Here is a 14,875-nt window from a genome sequence, read left to right as displayed (position 1 = left end):
ACTGTGGGACCACCTTCAACTTGGGCAGCTAGTGATGCTTCAGAAAAGACTGGAAGCAGAGGTAATGCAGCACAGGAATCCATGGGGCATGAATGGATATGCACCTTTCACTGAGTACCACACAGTCTCTGAATGTTGCTTCCAGAAACACAACTTGGTCTTGTTAGCCACTATAAATTGAAGTGGCTGAAGTTTACCTAATTTTGGGCTAGTTTTGGAAATAGCTTTTTCCCCTTTGCAGCATCTTTCTACTTTGTGGTGGTAAGACTGCCTCCATGTGATGGTAAGGATGCTCTGAGCATGCTTATAACTGCTCATGCTCTCTCTCCCTGTCCCTTTTCAGACCTTGTTCCTCTGTGAATGGATGCTGAGATATTGGAGTTAAATAAAGTAGAAATTCCCCCCCCATCTCTTAGGTTTTACCATTTCATACTTATTTACATACCTTCTACCTGTTAGCCTCTTCTGCCTTTTTATTCCATTCTTGAAACACTTTCTATACTTGAGAGTTTTGCAAGTTAATAAAAATTGGCAACTTGGTGCAGCTTCTGTGCAGTTTGAGTATGATATTGACTGTGCAGACTGCGCATCTAGGATTGGAAATATTTTTAACACTGATCTCTTAATTCCCAGACGTCTTGTAAGTTTTACAGAGTGGGTGTTAGTGATACTTTTCATCCTTTTGCTTTTTCACAACTCGTGTAATATCAGCAATCAAAATCCAAAAGGATGGTTTGCCATCTTTCCTCCTGGAGCTTTGCTAACCATATGCATAGCTAGCTGTTGCTCCTGGCTAAAGCTGACCTGCATCAAAAGATGTTGCTGAAGATAGTTTAGCTACACCAGCAGGCATCTCCTGGGTTTTCATTTAGTTGTGTTTTCTACTGCAGCACCTTCTTGATATGAAGGACCCTTAATGTGGGCTCTATCCAGTGCATTCCTGAGATATCAAAGGTTTAGGATTAGAGTGGGGTTTTGCTCTTGCTATCTCAACCCTTCCCCTATTTGAGGAAATGGCTCCTGAATTCAAAGCACTGCACATCTTCTGGCTCCCTCCAAACTATGCTGCGTGTATTCCTTGGGAGTGCTTGCAGTGGTTTTCTTGGTGGAGAGCTATGGACTTTCTGTTTGGCCTCCTGTGGTAGGACTGACTTTCATCTTCCATGTAAGCATACAAAATTCGCCCTGTATTTTGCTTCCAGTCATCTTGAATGGACATTGGCAAAGACTTGGAGCTTTGAATAGACCCTTACAACAAAATATACTGAAAGTCAGGAATTTTATATTGGAGAAAGATATTTCTTATTAAAATGTAAGCTCAGTTAACTAATTACTGTAGCCTGTGAACTGAGGAATAATCAGATCAGAGTGCTTTTGATCTGAATAGTTACATATTAATGTTTTGATAGCCACTGACAATTTAGCAAACACATTGCTGTGGATGTGATGGGAAGAGGTGTATAATACAAGTTGTGGTCATCAAAGATCCTTCAGTAAATGGCTGCATGAAAATTTACACTAGAAAGAAGGTGAGTTTACAAACGGAAGTCAGAATAACAAGTGGCTTAAGACTGAATCTAAGTCATCACTAAAGTGTTGCTTGAACTTGCTCATTTTCTGTGTGTAGAAAAATTTGAAGTATATAAATTTGTTGTGTGTGTTTTGTGGTGGTTTTTGTTTTCTGGGTTTTTTTTGTTTTTTAACTAGCAATTATTTTCTAAGTGGTAAACTTCACTCAACTTTTAGAAGGTACAAACAGAAAAATGCAAAAAAATAAAGAAAAATGTGAAAGAAAATCTCATACTTCTTTGCTGTTACCTAGGCAGCATCCTGAAACAGGTACTCTCAGTTGTTGCTATTTCAGACTCATTTCTCTTGCATGTAGTTGCCTGCTAATGTGATGTGGCAGGTGGACAGGAAGGGTGGGCTGGTGAACTCTTGTACTATTGAAAAATAAGGTAAGTAAACCAGTTACTGCCCATTATCAAGGTATGTCCTGAATTGTGTGCAGGATTCTTCCAGGTGCTGTCTGAATAAAGTAGTCTTGAAAATCTGTTTTGAGGTAGGTGACAGAGAATCATAGAATAGTTAGGGTTGGAAAGGACCTTAAGATCGTCTAGTTCTAACCCTGCTGCTGTGGGCAGGGACACCTCACACTAAACCATGTCACCAAGGCTCTGTCTAACTTGGCCTTGAACACCACCAGGGATGGAGCATTCACAACTTCCCTGGGCAACCCATTCCAGTGCTTCACCATCCTTACAGTAAAGAACTTCTTCCTTATATCCAATCTAAACTTGCCCTGTTTAAGTTTTAACCCGTTACCCCTTGTCCTATCACTACAGTCCCTAGTGAAGAGTCCCTCCCCAGCATCCCTATAAGCCCCCTCCAGATACTGGAAGGCTGCTATGAGGTCTCCACGCAGCCTTCTCCAGGCTGAACAGCCCCAACTTTCTCAGCCTAAAAGAAGCCTTAGGCCAGGTAGACTTTTTTTCACTAGTGTCTTTATAGTTAAATATCCTATGCTAGTCCTGTTTGCTTATCTGCTAAGCTAGGAGCTGGTGCACACAAGAGGTGCATCCTATGGAATTTTTTTTGATTGCTAACCAGAGTTTTAAGTCTCCTCTGATCTTGATCTTGCTTTGCTCCCCATGTGTGCGAACTGCTGGTGAGTACAGCTGTGCTTACACATAGAGCTTGTATACTGATTGGGAGCAAATATAATTTTCAGTGCAGTGTTTTGGCATCAAGAGATGTGCTTTGGAATGCAGATTTTTATTCTATTGCTGTCACAAACTTGAAAGGACTCAGTTCAGAAGGAGAATGGAAAAGTTTTAAAGTAATTGCAAAAATACCATTTTCTTACATGTCAGAGTCTGTGCTTTTGGTTCGGAACTGTTTGTCTGACTCTTCTGGAGTAAGCAAAGATCTTAGGGCTGTGTGCAAGGGAGGTATGTGTTATACCAGCTGAGGGTCTGTCTTCAGATAACCATGAGTATCATCTACTGAATGTGATCTGAGATGCTGAGATTTCGTCTACAAGCCCAAATAAAATGCATTTGCTTTACTTTCTGTGAACCATAAGCTGTCACATGTAGGTCTCATGTCACTATGCTGGTTTGATGGAATGCAAGCACTTGTGTTCCTCCCATCAGAAGCAATGTAACCAACCTGTCAAGGATAAGCAACCTAAGAGGAGGCTTCATTTGCTGTTGCATCTGTTTTTACCCACAGGACTCAGATCTTTCCAGCAACTAAAGCATTGCAGAATGGAGTCTCCTTAGGATGTGCCTGGAGCAGATTCCCACAGGGAGCCTGCCTGGCATTCAATGCAGTCTGCAGCTGGTCACCCAGTACATATCATTTGGTCCATGCAATGCAGGTGAGAGCTTACACATCTGAATCTCCAACTTCAATACAGCGTGGTGTTGGCTCACAGCAACTGAACTGTATGAAGGTGACAGCTTATTTGCTGCGGACAGAGTAAATGTGCTACAGTAACAAAGGAATGCTCAAAATTCTCACTTAAATTAAGAATGCAGGCACAAATCTGGATCTCCTTAGCATCAGGAAATGCACGGTGAAAGAAAAGAACGATTTTAAAGGGAAAACAAAGTCACTAAAAATAACTACTCTGTTTCATCAGCTGCGAATTGAGTTAGACTGTGAGTGCTGAGGAGTCCCTGGTGCATCCCACACACCACTGGCACTGGTGATGCTGGAGAGTGGGCACATGAAATTAATTCATGAGACTGTCCCTGGAGAGTAAACAAGGCAGCATGTACTTGCCTGTGCAGGAAGCAGCTATCCTGCTGCTGAGAGGAACCTTTGACAGCCTACATGGTTTGTGTGTGTGCATGTATGGTACATGAAATACAGCCCTATGTGCATCTTTTGTGATTTCCAGATCATTCATGACTGTGTATGGGTTAATTTTTTGAAGTAAATTATCTACCAGCTCAGACTGAAATCTAATGTAAACTGCAAAATTGCTAGTTACAAAGGTTCAGCAGATCAACTTTTCTGCTTGCTGACATCTTTGAAACTACTGCTTCATAGAATCATAAGAACCATAGAATGGTTTGCATTGGAAGGGACCTTAAAGATCTTCTAGCAGGGACACCTTCCACTAGACCAGGTTGCTCAAAGACCCATCCAGCCTGTCTTTGAACATTTTTCTTTAGCTGGATGTAGGTGGCTGTGTAATTGGAAGTTTCTGCTGATGAAATGAAAGGAGGCATCTAGTTTAGTGCCCTTTCTTTCACCCAACAATGCTGGCACAGCTGACAGCAATGGAAAAAGAAGGTTTGAAAGGTAGCAGACAGGCTTTAAATACTCCAGAGAAGCAGAGCTGAAGAAAAGAGCTAGACTGCAATCACTGCAGTACCTGTTAACTTCAAGAGCACCTTGACTCCTCCTGGGCTCCACTGGTTCCCCCAAAGAAGAGTTTTGCCTGATAGTTACCTTCCACGCCTATCATTACAAAAGAAGGAAAGGGAAAATATCACTGTGAACATCAGAACAGTTGCATGAGAATTCTTGATCAGCATTTTTATTTATTGTGAAGTGTTCAAGCTATTACAAAATAATATCTAGTCACTAGAATAATTACAACTGGCCTTGCAAAGTGCTGCATCTACTGGCTCTGGCTTAATTTTTGTTGTAAGACATCTTCTCCCCTGCTGCAGGATACGGCTTCTCTAACGCCGACAAGAGCAGCAGTGCTTGTGAGACTTTGCTGGGGGCTGTGGCTGAGCTGCCGTTCTTTAAGTTGGAGGTATAAGCAGAGAAATAATTCATCCTGTAGAGCTCTGCTCTGCTCTTGCAGCAACCGAGCTTGCTCATCAGTAGAAAGAAATCCCTTCGAAATGCTTTGGTGAAAATTGCGTAGAGAAATGGGTTTGCACAGGAGTTGACTGGGTAAAATAGAACCAGCAAGATCTTGGAGTTTGTCACTGTGATGAGAGGTACCTTAAAGGCAGCGGATATAGCAAAAAAAGAGATGGGGGCCATGCAGGTAAAATCTGTGAAGATCAGTATTGCCATTCTCTTAGCGACCTTGGTATCTTTATTGGCAGCTACCAGCTCTGGATTCTGAACAGCTATGTAAATCTTAATGTAGCAAGCGCAAATGACAATGAAGGCAACAACATTTAGCACCAAGATCAGCAGTATATAAGCTTGGGAAAGACCCGTTTCAATATCCATGGGTAAACAAATGCTGACCTTCATGTAACTGCTGATCCCTAGGAGGGGCAGCACTGCTATTAAAATGGAGAATATCCAGCCACCGAGCATGATGGGCACAGCATGCCTCAGCCTTAGCTTTCGGTCTAGCTGCATGGCGTAGGTGATGGTGTGCCACCTCTCTATAGTGATTACGGTCAGCGTGTACACCGAGAGCTCGCTTGCAAACACAGTGAAAAAGCCAGCGGCACTGCAGCCACTGCCCGTTTGCCAGTCTATGGCGTGGTTGTAATACTGACCGCTGGTCTGGGCATCAACAGAGGCAATGAGCAGCAGATATAGCCCCATGCAAAAATCTGCAAAGGAGAGGTTGCACATGAGGAAGCGAGGAACAGTGAGCTTGTAATGGCTGGTGATGAGAACGAGGAGTACAGTGAAATTGCCGGCAATGGCAAGGATGTTTATGAACCAGATCAGGACTCGGAGAAAGCTGTATCCAAGGATGTCTTCACAGGGATTAAATGCATCTGGTTCTGGAGTGCACGTGAGTATTTTAGGCTGACAAAAGTCATACTCAAAGTCAAAGCCGGTCATTTCGCCGTAATTGAAAACGGCTGAGTAACTGTAAGGAGAGGTTTCTTCGTCTGTTGCGAACGGGTACATGCTTTTTTCTGCTGACCACAGCGATGTGTTGTAAGAGCCATCTCTGTAACTATCAAAAAAAACCAAACCCCCGCAAATGGAAGTGAGCTGTTTGTTACATGCTGCTTCCACTCTTTTGTAAAATACAACAGATAACTGTTGTTTTAAATCAGTTACTACTTGTGTTTCTACAGGGTATTTACACATAATGAAGCCTTGTAAGGAGGCCTATTTACAGGTAGCAGCCTTGGAGAGCAGCAAACGTCACAGTCACATCCACAGGAATGCTTTCTTATACAACTTACTTATTTGTAAGTACTTTACCTTGATTGCTTTGTGAGCCATTGTTCTCATGCTGCCAGTAGACTGCAGCTCAAACTACAGTAACACTTGCATTGATGGATTATAGGTTTCATGTGTATAGGTTTATCAGACAGTTATAGAAACCAAAGTAACCTAATGATTTTAACAGCACATCATTACCTCCCTTAGGAAATGCACTTACTAAACAAAGTCCTGAGAATACTTACGACTTGGGAAGTGTTGAGGTATTTTATGTTCACAGTATTATAAAGAAAGGAGTAGAAATGCACAGTTAACCAGATGGCTAGGAATATATTAAGTTTAGACTGGACCTTATGCCTAACTATAAATGGTTCAGGTATTTAAAATAGACCTCTCTAATCTCCAGGTCACCAATAGTGTGGGGATAAGCGTACCAAAGATGAAACATTTTAAAAGCAAACAGTGTCTCTTCTGATTCCCTGCCAGCACAGGTACCTGTTTCACAACTACCCAATTACCCTAACAGAGTGTGTCCTGGGTTTACCAGGAGCCGTTTTGCTCCTTCTTAGTAACTGGTGCAAGCTCTGTGTTTTGACTTCCAGCCTGGGCAGAGAGCTGATAACACCGATTGTTTTTAATTGTTGCTAAGTAATGTTTATTCTGGCCAAGGACTCTGTGAGTCTCATGCTCTGCTGGGGACGAGGGAGGCCGGGAGGAAGCAGAGACAGGACACCTGACCCAAACTAGCCAAAGAGGTATTCCATACCACAGCACATCATGCCCAGGATGTAACGGAGAGTTACCCGGAAGGGTTGGGACTGCAGGGTTGGATGAGGTATCGGTCGGTGCTCGGCTGGGGGGAGTGGGGCGAGTTATCAGTCAGCTGGTGCTGAGGTGTTGTATTCTTTCCTCTTGTTATTTCCTTTAGCATTATTATTATTGGTGGTAGCAGTAGTGATTTGTGTTACGCCTTAGTTACTAAACTGTTCTTATCTCAACCCGTGGGAGTTGCATTCTTTTCGATTCTCCTCTCCGTCCCTCCAGGAGCAGGGGGAGGGCAAGAAGGGGGGGAGTGAGTGGACGAGGTTTGTGGTTGGGTTTAAACCACGACAGAGTGTTTGGTGGGCAATGTGCAGTGTGAAACATGGAAAGTATCTCTACTGAGGACAACTCTTCAGAAAACTGGTACCTTTGGGATAACTTAAATACATGCTTAAACTTCCACATCCACTGAAGCATGTACTTTAAACTATTTTTCTGGAGCAGGGTCTTAACTGGCAAATGAAGCTGAGCTGCTTTTCAGCTGTTCCTGTTGGGCAAATAACTTCCCAATCTTGTTATCCTACCTCTTCTCTCCTTACATGAAAAACTGCCCAATGTCTTGCTTTTACTTGCCTGGCTTAAACTGGAAGAGCAGGGAATGTATTTGTTTCTATTTATGAATATAGAATTATTTTGATTTGTGAGAGGCCATGTAAACATGCTGCCATGTGCAACCTGGTTGGTTGGTTTTGTGTTTTTCTAATGAGAGCTTGGGACTTTCAGCTGATTTCTGCTGTGGTTTTCCAGACTTTGCAACTTGCAGCCAGTTCTGCTCATGAATCATGACCTTACTTCCATCTGCTTAATTTAATGTCTGCTCAGTGAATTGCTGGGGTTGGGACTTAGCAAAGCAAAATCTTCAGGAGCCAATAGACTGGGCAGACTATTTACTGCACAGTGGGAATGCAACAGATGCTAACCTGAACCAGAGGGATTTCTCTGGCATAGGCAGTGCTGGTTTGCGTGATCACATTCCTCACTGGGGTGCCACTTCACTCGCCTTTATAACATGGTCTAATGCTCTGTGTTTACCTTCTTGCCTCACCTTGCTTCTCCCCAAAGCCACTCCTGATAGAGACAATATATTCTTGGTCCCATTGACTGCATAGATTTTACCTTTTTGTAGTCCTGAAGAGCTTCAGTTTTGTGGTTAGAAGTGGAGTGGACAGGACTGATTGAGAGAAGCATGCAGAGGAGATGCAGGCATGCAGCAAATGAGAAGCAGTGACAGGAGAATCAAGGCAGCTGTTGCTTTACAACAGGTCAAATAAAACCAAATGGGAAGTGTGGGAATTCTCTTTTGCAGGAGACCAGCAAACAAGGTAATGTCCAAGGAAGTCAGTACTCCAGTGAATCAGTCACACTTCAGGTGTATTTAGCTGTTGGAATTTTGTGACTGTAACCTTGTTTTTTCTAGACTTTACAATGCTCCAACCCCATTTCAGGACTGCTGAGAAATCCCAAGGTCTCCCATTTAACTGCAGAGGGATAAATAGTAGCAAATCCTTAAATTTCTCCATTACATACTGGTTTAGAGCCTGTGTCAACCAGTGCGGCCAATGCAACAGTTTTGATGTTACAGCTGTTCTCACTGCCCCACTGAAAACTGTCAAACAGAACTGTGATGATACGGAAAGATGCGTTTAGAAGCAGTGAAACAACTGCATGGGGTTATCACACTTCTAACTCAGGGTCTCTATTTCTGCCAAGGGAAACTACCGATATACAGAATTGTAATTATTCTTTTATAGGCAAAAAAATATTAACAGTAGCAGCTCTTCTTTGAATCATGCAGACAACTGCAATTATCTCAGGGCATTGAAAGTCTCCATGTAGGCTGTTAACTTCCTTAAATATATAATCACTGTTTTGAAAGTCTTTCAAGAATTCAGAAGAGAAGCTAGAATAAGTAAAGCTCATGAAATTACTTCTTTTTTTGCCTTTCCTTTTGAACATCAAAATCACAAATCTTGGTTTAACGGTAGTAAAATTACCACTGTGCAACTTGTAAGAGTGACTGAACTGGCAGCAAAAGACATGCTGTTGTAGGAAAAACACACAAACAGGAGGAGGGGGAAGTCCGTTATTTGCTACTTCCAGCATCTGTATGCAGAGAGGTACTTACAACATTTCATTAGTTGATTTCCTCATGGAGCTTTCACACTCTTTGGAGAACTTGTCAAAAATGGAAAGCAAGGAATTTTGTCTGAAAGAAGAATGAAAAGAAAGTTGAGCTGCAGCTTGGATTTTGGCCAAATTCTCACCACCTCTGCAAGTGATCTTCATAGATACATAAGGTGAGCTGGAGTTGGCTTCACAGCAGTGTGAATGTTCATTTAGACCTCTGAAAGCAGGCAGAAGAAGGCTTCAAATACTGTGAGAGTAAGCAGTACCTCATGGGGAACTTAAGGATGGTCTTTCAGCTTGGTTATTGTTTATGATCCAGTTTTTTATAGCAAAATAACTTGAACTGAAATTAAAAGCTATGGTTTGCCTTATGAAATACTGCATTTAAGTGGGCCAGATTCTCCACCATGAATAATAGCAGTTATGCAGCTTTTAGAGAAATGCGTATTAACAAATGCTGGGAAGTTGGCCTGATTCTCTATTTTTAACAACTGTTTGAGATCTGGAGGTAGACTTTACATGGTGGAAGTAAAACAGTTTGAAAAGTACAAGTTGAAAGATGGTGTATTTGGTAAAATCTCTGGTTTTGAGGTGTTGGAAGCATGGGCCAGGTACTTTACCAGTGTGAATGGAAATGGCTTTGTCTGACCTCATGCTGCAATAGTAGAAAGAGCCAGCAAAACCACTAAGTTGTTTTTGTGTGCTTGTAAGAAAATCAAACACCTGGAAGCTTATAGAAAAGTTTTACATAAAATGAGAGCAATAAGATACCAACCCCTATGTGATGCTTATCAATAATAAGATGGCAACAGAAGCTGGTATTTTTTTCTTGTAATTCTTTTTTTTAAGTTGTGGTATATATACCTGCCTTTTTCTTTTTCCCCATATTCAGGCCAGTGGAAGAAAGGGACTGAATGCTGCCTTCTACTGACATGCCTCAGGGAATGAGCACACCACAACTGCACCCCAGAAATCTCAAGAATATTTGGTATGAGGATTTTATTTCACTAATGTCTCTGATGCTGTCTTAAGTGAACCTGCTTTCCCAGTCAGATGTATGTAAGACTATGTCACCACATCTAGTCACTAAATATAAGTATAAATATAAGTATAAATATAAATAAAGTGAATTACTAAAGCACCCCTGTTTTCATAGAGCATGATCACATGGCAAAGTCAAGCACTTGAAAATTAATATGATATCAGAAACCTGGTTATCTTCATCTGAATAATTAATTTTTTCCCTCTTCACAGTTGCCTCTGCATTTAATACACTCAGAGACTTCATCTGGGACTGAATCGGAGTTTGGAAGCAATGGAAAAACCTTGACTGTAGAATCTTTGCTCTATTCTTGCAGAAACAGGAACCACTTAGTAAAATGAGGTAGGCAGAGAAAGCATACCATCACCCCTAATTTTACCTGAAAGAATTGGATTCTACTCCTGCCTTTGCAACATAGTCCTGATGCAGTGACATGCAAGTCACACAGATCAGGCTTCTCACAAATGACTGCTCAGTATGTCTTTTCTGCAGCCTTCGTTTGAGACAGATGAGAATTGAGACATCCTCGTAGCTTAAACTAATTTGGAGCTGCTTTGGCTGCCTAAAGCCTACTGAGGGTTGATTTTTTTGAAACAAAAATGCTGGAAAATTAGCTCCAGTTGTCTCACTGACTGCCTGAATTGGCAGATGCAAAGCTTTCTGTGCCACAGTTTCCAACTGTGGGAAGAACAATACTGTCTATTATCTGAAATGACTGGAACTACATCGAGTAACCTCTTTCTGTAGGCATATGTCAGGTCCTAATTTCAAGGGGTAGCTGAAAGCTGTCTTTTCTACTAGGTCATCATATTGCCTGCATTAAATAAGCTACATAGCTGAAGGCTACAGTGGGATTTTTTTTTTTTTAGGGCAACATGCTGTTGATGGAGATCTATCTTCCATGCGCCAGTGGGCTTTTTAATTGGAATAGAAGCTTTAAGCAAACTTAAAATAATACTCCTGCTGGCAGATCCTGGCCACAGGATGGGATCCATTTCAGTTCTAAAATAAATGGGGATCATTTTCCTGGCTTTAGCAGAGATCTGTTGTTTCATATGAGGCCTTGCTATGTACCACGTACAAGCTTCCTTGTAACTGGAATAAGGATAATCAAATCTTGTGAGCTAAATAAAGAAAAATTGCCATTTTTGAGCTACTGAAGTACTGCAATACAATAATGAGCTACTTGAACTTACTTTTCTGTCCTTAGATTTCGAAAAGCACAGCAGTGGCTGGGATATGTTAAAACAGCTTCCACAAGGCTGCTGAATTTATCCAGTGGTGGCAGTCTCTTTAATGAGTATGATGATGTTGCATTTAGGACTTGAATGGCCTCAAGCCCATAGCTAGGCAGGGACTCCAGGGCTGTTGAAGAAATATCCCTGTGAAATAGAATGTATTCTCTTTTCGTATATATAAAAGAAGCTACCAAAGCATGACACTAGGTAGCAGCAACTTGGTTTTTCACGAAGGTCTAGGTCTGCAAAGCTACTTCAGCACCTGATGCCCTGCTCAGAAACATGGCCTGTGAAACTACAGGAGCCCCAGTGAGGCAAGGTGCGCATTTTTTCCTGGGGAAATCAAAACCCACTGCTCCAAGGGCTGTACCACCGTACAGAGTGAGGGACGGCAGTTTAGGCTGGACAAAGGAAGAGGGAAGAGGTGAATGTAACTCTCCATCCAGCTAACAGGTAAAACACCCTCTTGGCTCTCTGCTTGGCTCCGAAGGGTTGTTCTAGATGCTTTAATTAAATAGTTATTAATTAAAACACATAAAAGAATGTAATTCTTGCCAAGGCCAACTTAAGCAGCTTGCCTTAGGGTAACTTCAGAGGGCTGTTTATGTGAGGAAAGGCTATCAACACGACTAAGGATTTCCAGTGCCAGGGGAAAAAAGGCTACAACTGTGAAAGTCATGTTAGTAGTGCCATGTACTTTAAGGCACCAATAAAAGGAACAAAACTGCACGTGTGGCACAGAGAGCTACTTACATAACCACCCGTTGTGTTTTATCACATGGTGTTACAGTCAGTGCACCCCTCCAGTAATTGATTGATAAATCATGAGGAGGATAATGTGTTTAATTCAGCACAGGCTTATAGCGTACATTCAGCATTCACTTTTATAACCAAGTTCTGAAATAATACGTTGTAAAAACATACGTATCCTACCAAAAGATAAGTTAGTTTGCAGTGTCAGGATATAAGGCATAGGAATAAGATCAGGAGAACCTGACACAAATAAAGCAAAGGCTGAAATATCTAAGAGGTGGAGGTCAATGCCAGAGCTAGAACTGGCTGGTTTGCATTTCTTATGGTGCAAACAGCCTTCCACCCTGTAATTTCATGCATCTCATTGGCATGCTTCCATTTTACAACTAGAGGGTAAGAGATCAAGTCTCCTTCCAGACTCAAAGCCCATATTTGCTGAGATGACAAAGCCCACGTGGCACAGCACCCTTCCCATGGGACATCTATAAACACAGACAGTGGAACAATGGATACTTACAGGACATCTGGCCCTATGGCCCCTCTCAGGGCATTGTTGTGTATCCGCCTGAGATTCTTATTGTCCCTCAGGATTCTGTGGAATCAAACATGAACTCTCTTTACATCTGTATTTTGATGGGACTTTGAGGAACCTGGTCTAGTGGAAGATGTTCCTGCCTGTGGCAGGGGGTTGGAACTGTATGATCTCCAAGTTCCATTCCAACCCAAACCATTCTATGATTCGTCCTCTCTCTCAGTCTTTTCTTTCGCCACAGCAGTTGTTGCAGTATCTACCCTGGGAGTGCTTATATTTCTCACGTGACCTTTCCCTCTGCTGATGCCATCAGACCATTATCATCTACACTTAATTCTGATAATTTCTGATTTCTTCTGACTTAAACCAAGAGCAACCAGTCTGGTTCCTTTGTGGCAGTAGCAGTGTCCAAAAATGCAGCAGAAGTTTTGCCCAAACCAAGAGGCTAGTCCCAGAGCATGTGACAGTGATTTAGGAATGATTGATGTTTCCAGATATGAAATGTAGGTTCCTCAGTTTGGGCTGCAGTTTCAAGCTTTCTACTATTGCTGCTAAGTTTAGAAATTTATGAAATTTTAGTAAAAATAGTGAGCTTTTCTCACAAAACCTGCAGTGTTCTCTAAGGGATGGTGTTTCAGGAAGAGCACTAAGTACTGCAGGATTAACAACTGCGTGACACCGAAACAGCAGTTTCTAATGGATATCAGGAAATGCAGTCACTTAAACTGAAGAGTCTTTACTATATTAGAACTATTATTTACTGTTTAAAAAGAAATACTGAGGAGGGGAAACATACTCACAATTGATTCAGTTTTGTCCCATTGAAGGCGTGGCTGTGGATATCTTCAAATCCGTTTTTATACAATTTGCTGGGGATTAAAAAAACATATAAGGGAAAAAGATTGGGAAAAGATGAGATTATGTTATGTATTACAGGTTTAAAATCTTAATGCTGCATTCATTTTAATGATTAGAGGGTCTGCTTATAAAGAACAAGGGTAACTATTGCATGACTGAAGTCAACTCTAAAATTAAGAAGACGGAGCTTAAATACCCTAAGCACCTTTCTGTTTAGCTGTAGAAGAGAACTGCTCATGAATAGATCTTCCTTCTCTGAAGGGCTCACCTGTGCCTATCTTGGGCTTGAGATCCTGAAACAAGACATTAATCCAGGAAAGCACCTGGCACACAGACACCAGCCTGGAGACGGAAGACCTGGTGTCAGCAAATGTAAATGAAGGACTGCAAGAGCTAGAGAAGTGTCAGATGGAAAGCAGCTCTAAAGCCTGGAGGATGCTGCTGTGTTGTAGATCCCCTGTAGAGAAATCTTCAGCAGCCCAAGAGACAGCTTTGCAGAGAGGCAGGAGTGAGTTGTGCATCATCTAGTGGCCAGTGAGCTATCAGCTCCTCCAGAGTACTGCTGCCAGGCTTGAGTTTTGCTGTGGAAAACCTGCTGTCTCCTGTGCCGCCTTAGGTTCTCTTGTCTCCTGTGCCGCCCTAGGTTCTCTTGATTTCCCCACCCTGGGGCCAGATACATAAAGGCTGTGCTCTGCTGCACCTAAGTCCAGCTCTTTTCCTTTATTAGGATATCTAGCCTGTGGGTCTGATTTCACTGAGAAAAACCCATTAGTGATATGGACCTGCTCAAGTGTGTTCAGAGGAGGCCATGAAGATGTTCAGAGTGCTGGAGCCTAGCTTGTTCAGCCTGGAGAGGAGAAACACATGAAACACTAACTGTAGGAAAAAATTAATTAGCTATTTGTAGAAACAGCTATTACTCTATATCTTCATAGATTACTTGTGTTTCACCAGATTATGCTGTAACAACAGGAATTACTTCAGCTAATTACAGTTAAGCACATGGGGTGGAGTTAAGAGGTAGCTGTACAGTTAGGAATTTGTTGGTAAGATAATCCCTTTCTTCTAATGGTAAGCTCCCTATCACAAAAGGATGGGAAAAATTGATTATTGGCTGTTTCCTGACTTAGACTCCCTCCCACTTTAGGGTTACAGTAAAAATTTTAAGCACCTTTTTCCATCTCTTTCATGTTCATTTTCTTGCACCATTAACAGAATCATAATTTTGCTGAATTTCTTTCGTAGAACTTGTTGGTAGGGAAAGAGGTTCATAAGAGGAAATGATGCCCTAATCTAAGCAATTGCTCCTCTTTAACACTGCATAGTAGTAGTCTTCAGTCACATTTATGCTCAGTCCCTCTAATGGTTTATCAAGGTATTGGTCAATAC

At 41.8% G+C, this 14,875-nt stretch overlaps 1 protein-coding gene across 9 annotated transcripts in view; it reads right to left on the bottom strand.

Annotated features, from left to right (window-relative positions):
• LHCGR (luteinizing hormone/choriogonadotropin receptor) overlaps positions 1-14,875 on the bottom strand; it is a 31,695-nt gene that overhangs the window by 5,074 nt on the left and 11,746 nt on the right. For 4 of the 9 annotated variants that reach the window (XM_065679658.1, XM_065679659.1, XM_065679660.1 and 1 more), the window contains exons 7-10: positions 13,429-13,497; positions 12,614-12,688; positions 11,302-11,487; positions 9,062-9,142 (exon numbers count right to left, since the gene is read on the bottom strand). In XM_065679658.1, the coding sequence (XP_065535730.1) occupies positions 9,062-9,142; positions 11,302-11,487; positions 12,614-12,688; positions 13,429-13,497 (411 nt within the window). Of the gene's footprint in view, positions 1-1,885; positions 1,944-4,387; positions 4,474-4,525; positions 5,900-9,061; positions 9,143-11,301; positions 11,488-12,613; positions 12,689-13,428; positions 13,498-14,875 lie in introns of those variants that run through there. The other 5 variants (XR_010612838.1, XR_010612837.1, XM_065679655.1 and 2 more) reach the window with 5 other exon arrangements.

Source organism: Lathamus discolor, chromosome 5 (genome assembly GCF_037157495.1).
Source record: "Lathamus discolor isolate bLatDis1 chromosome 5, bLatDis1.hap1, whole genome shotgun sequence".
NCBI classification, from domain to species: domain Eukaryota; kingdom Metazoa; phylum Chordata; class Aves; order Psittaciformes; family Psittacidae; genus Lathamus; species Lathamus discolor.
The sequence above is the reverse complement of the archived record's forward strand: the minus strand, read 5'-3'. Positions and strand labels throughout refer to the sequence as shown.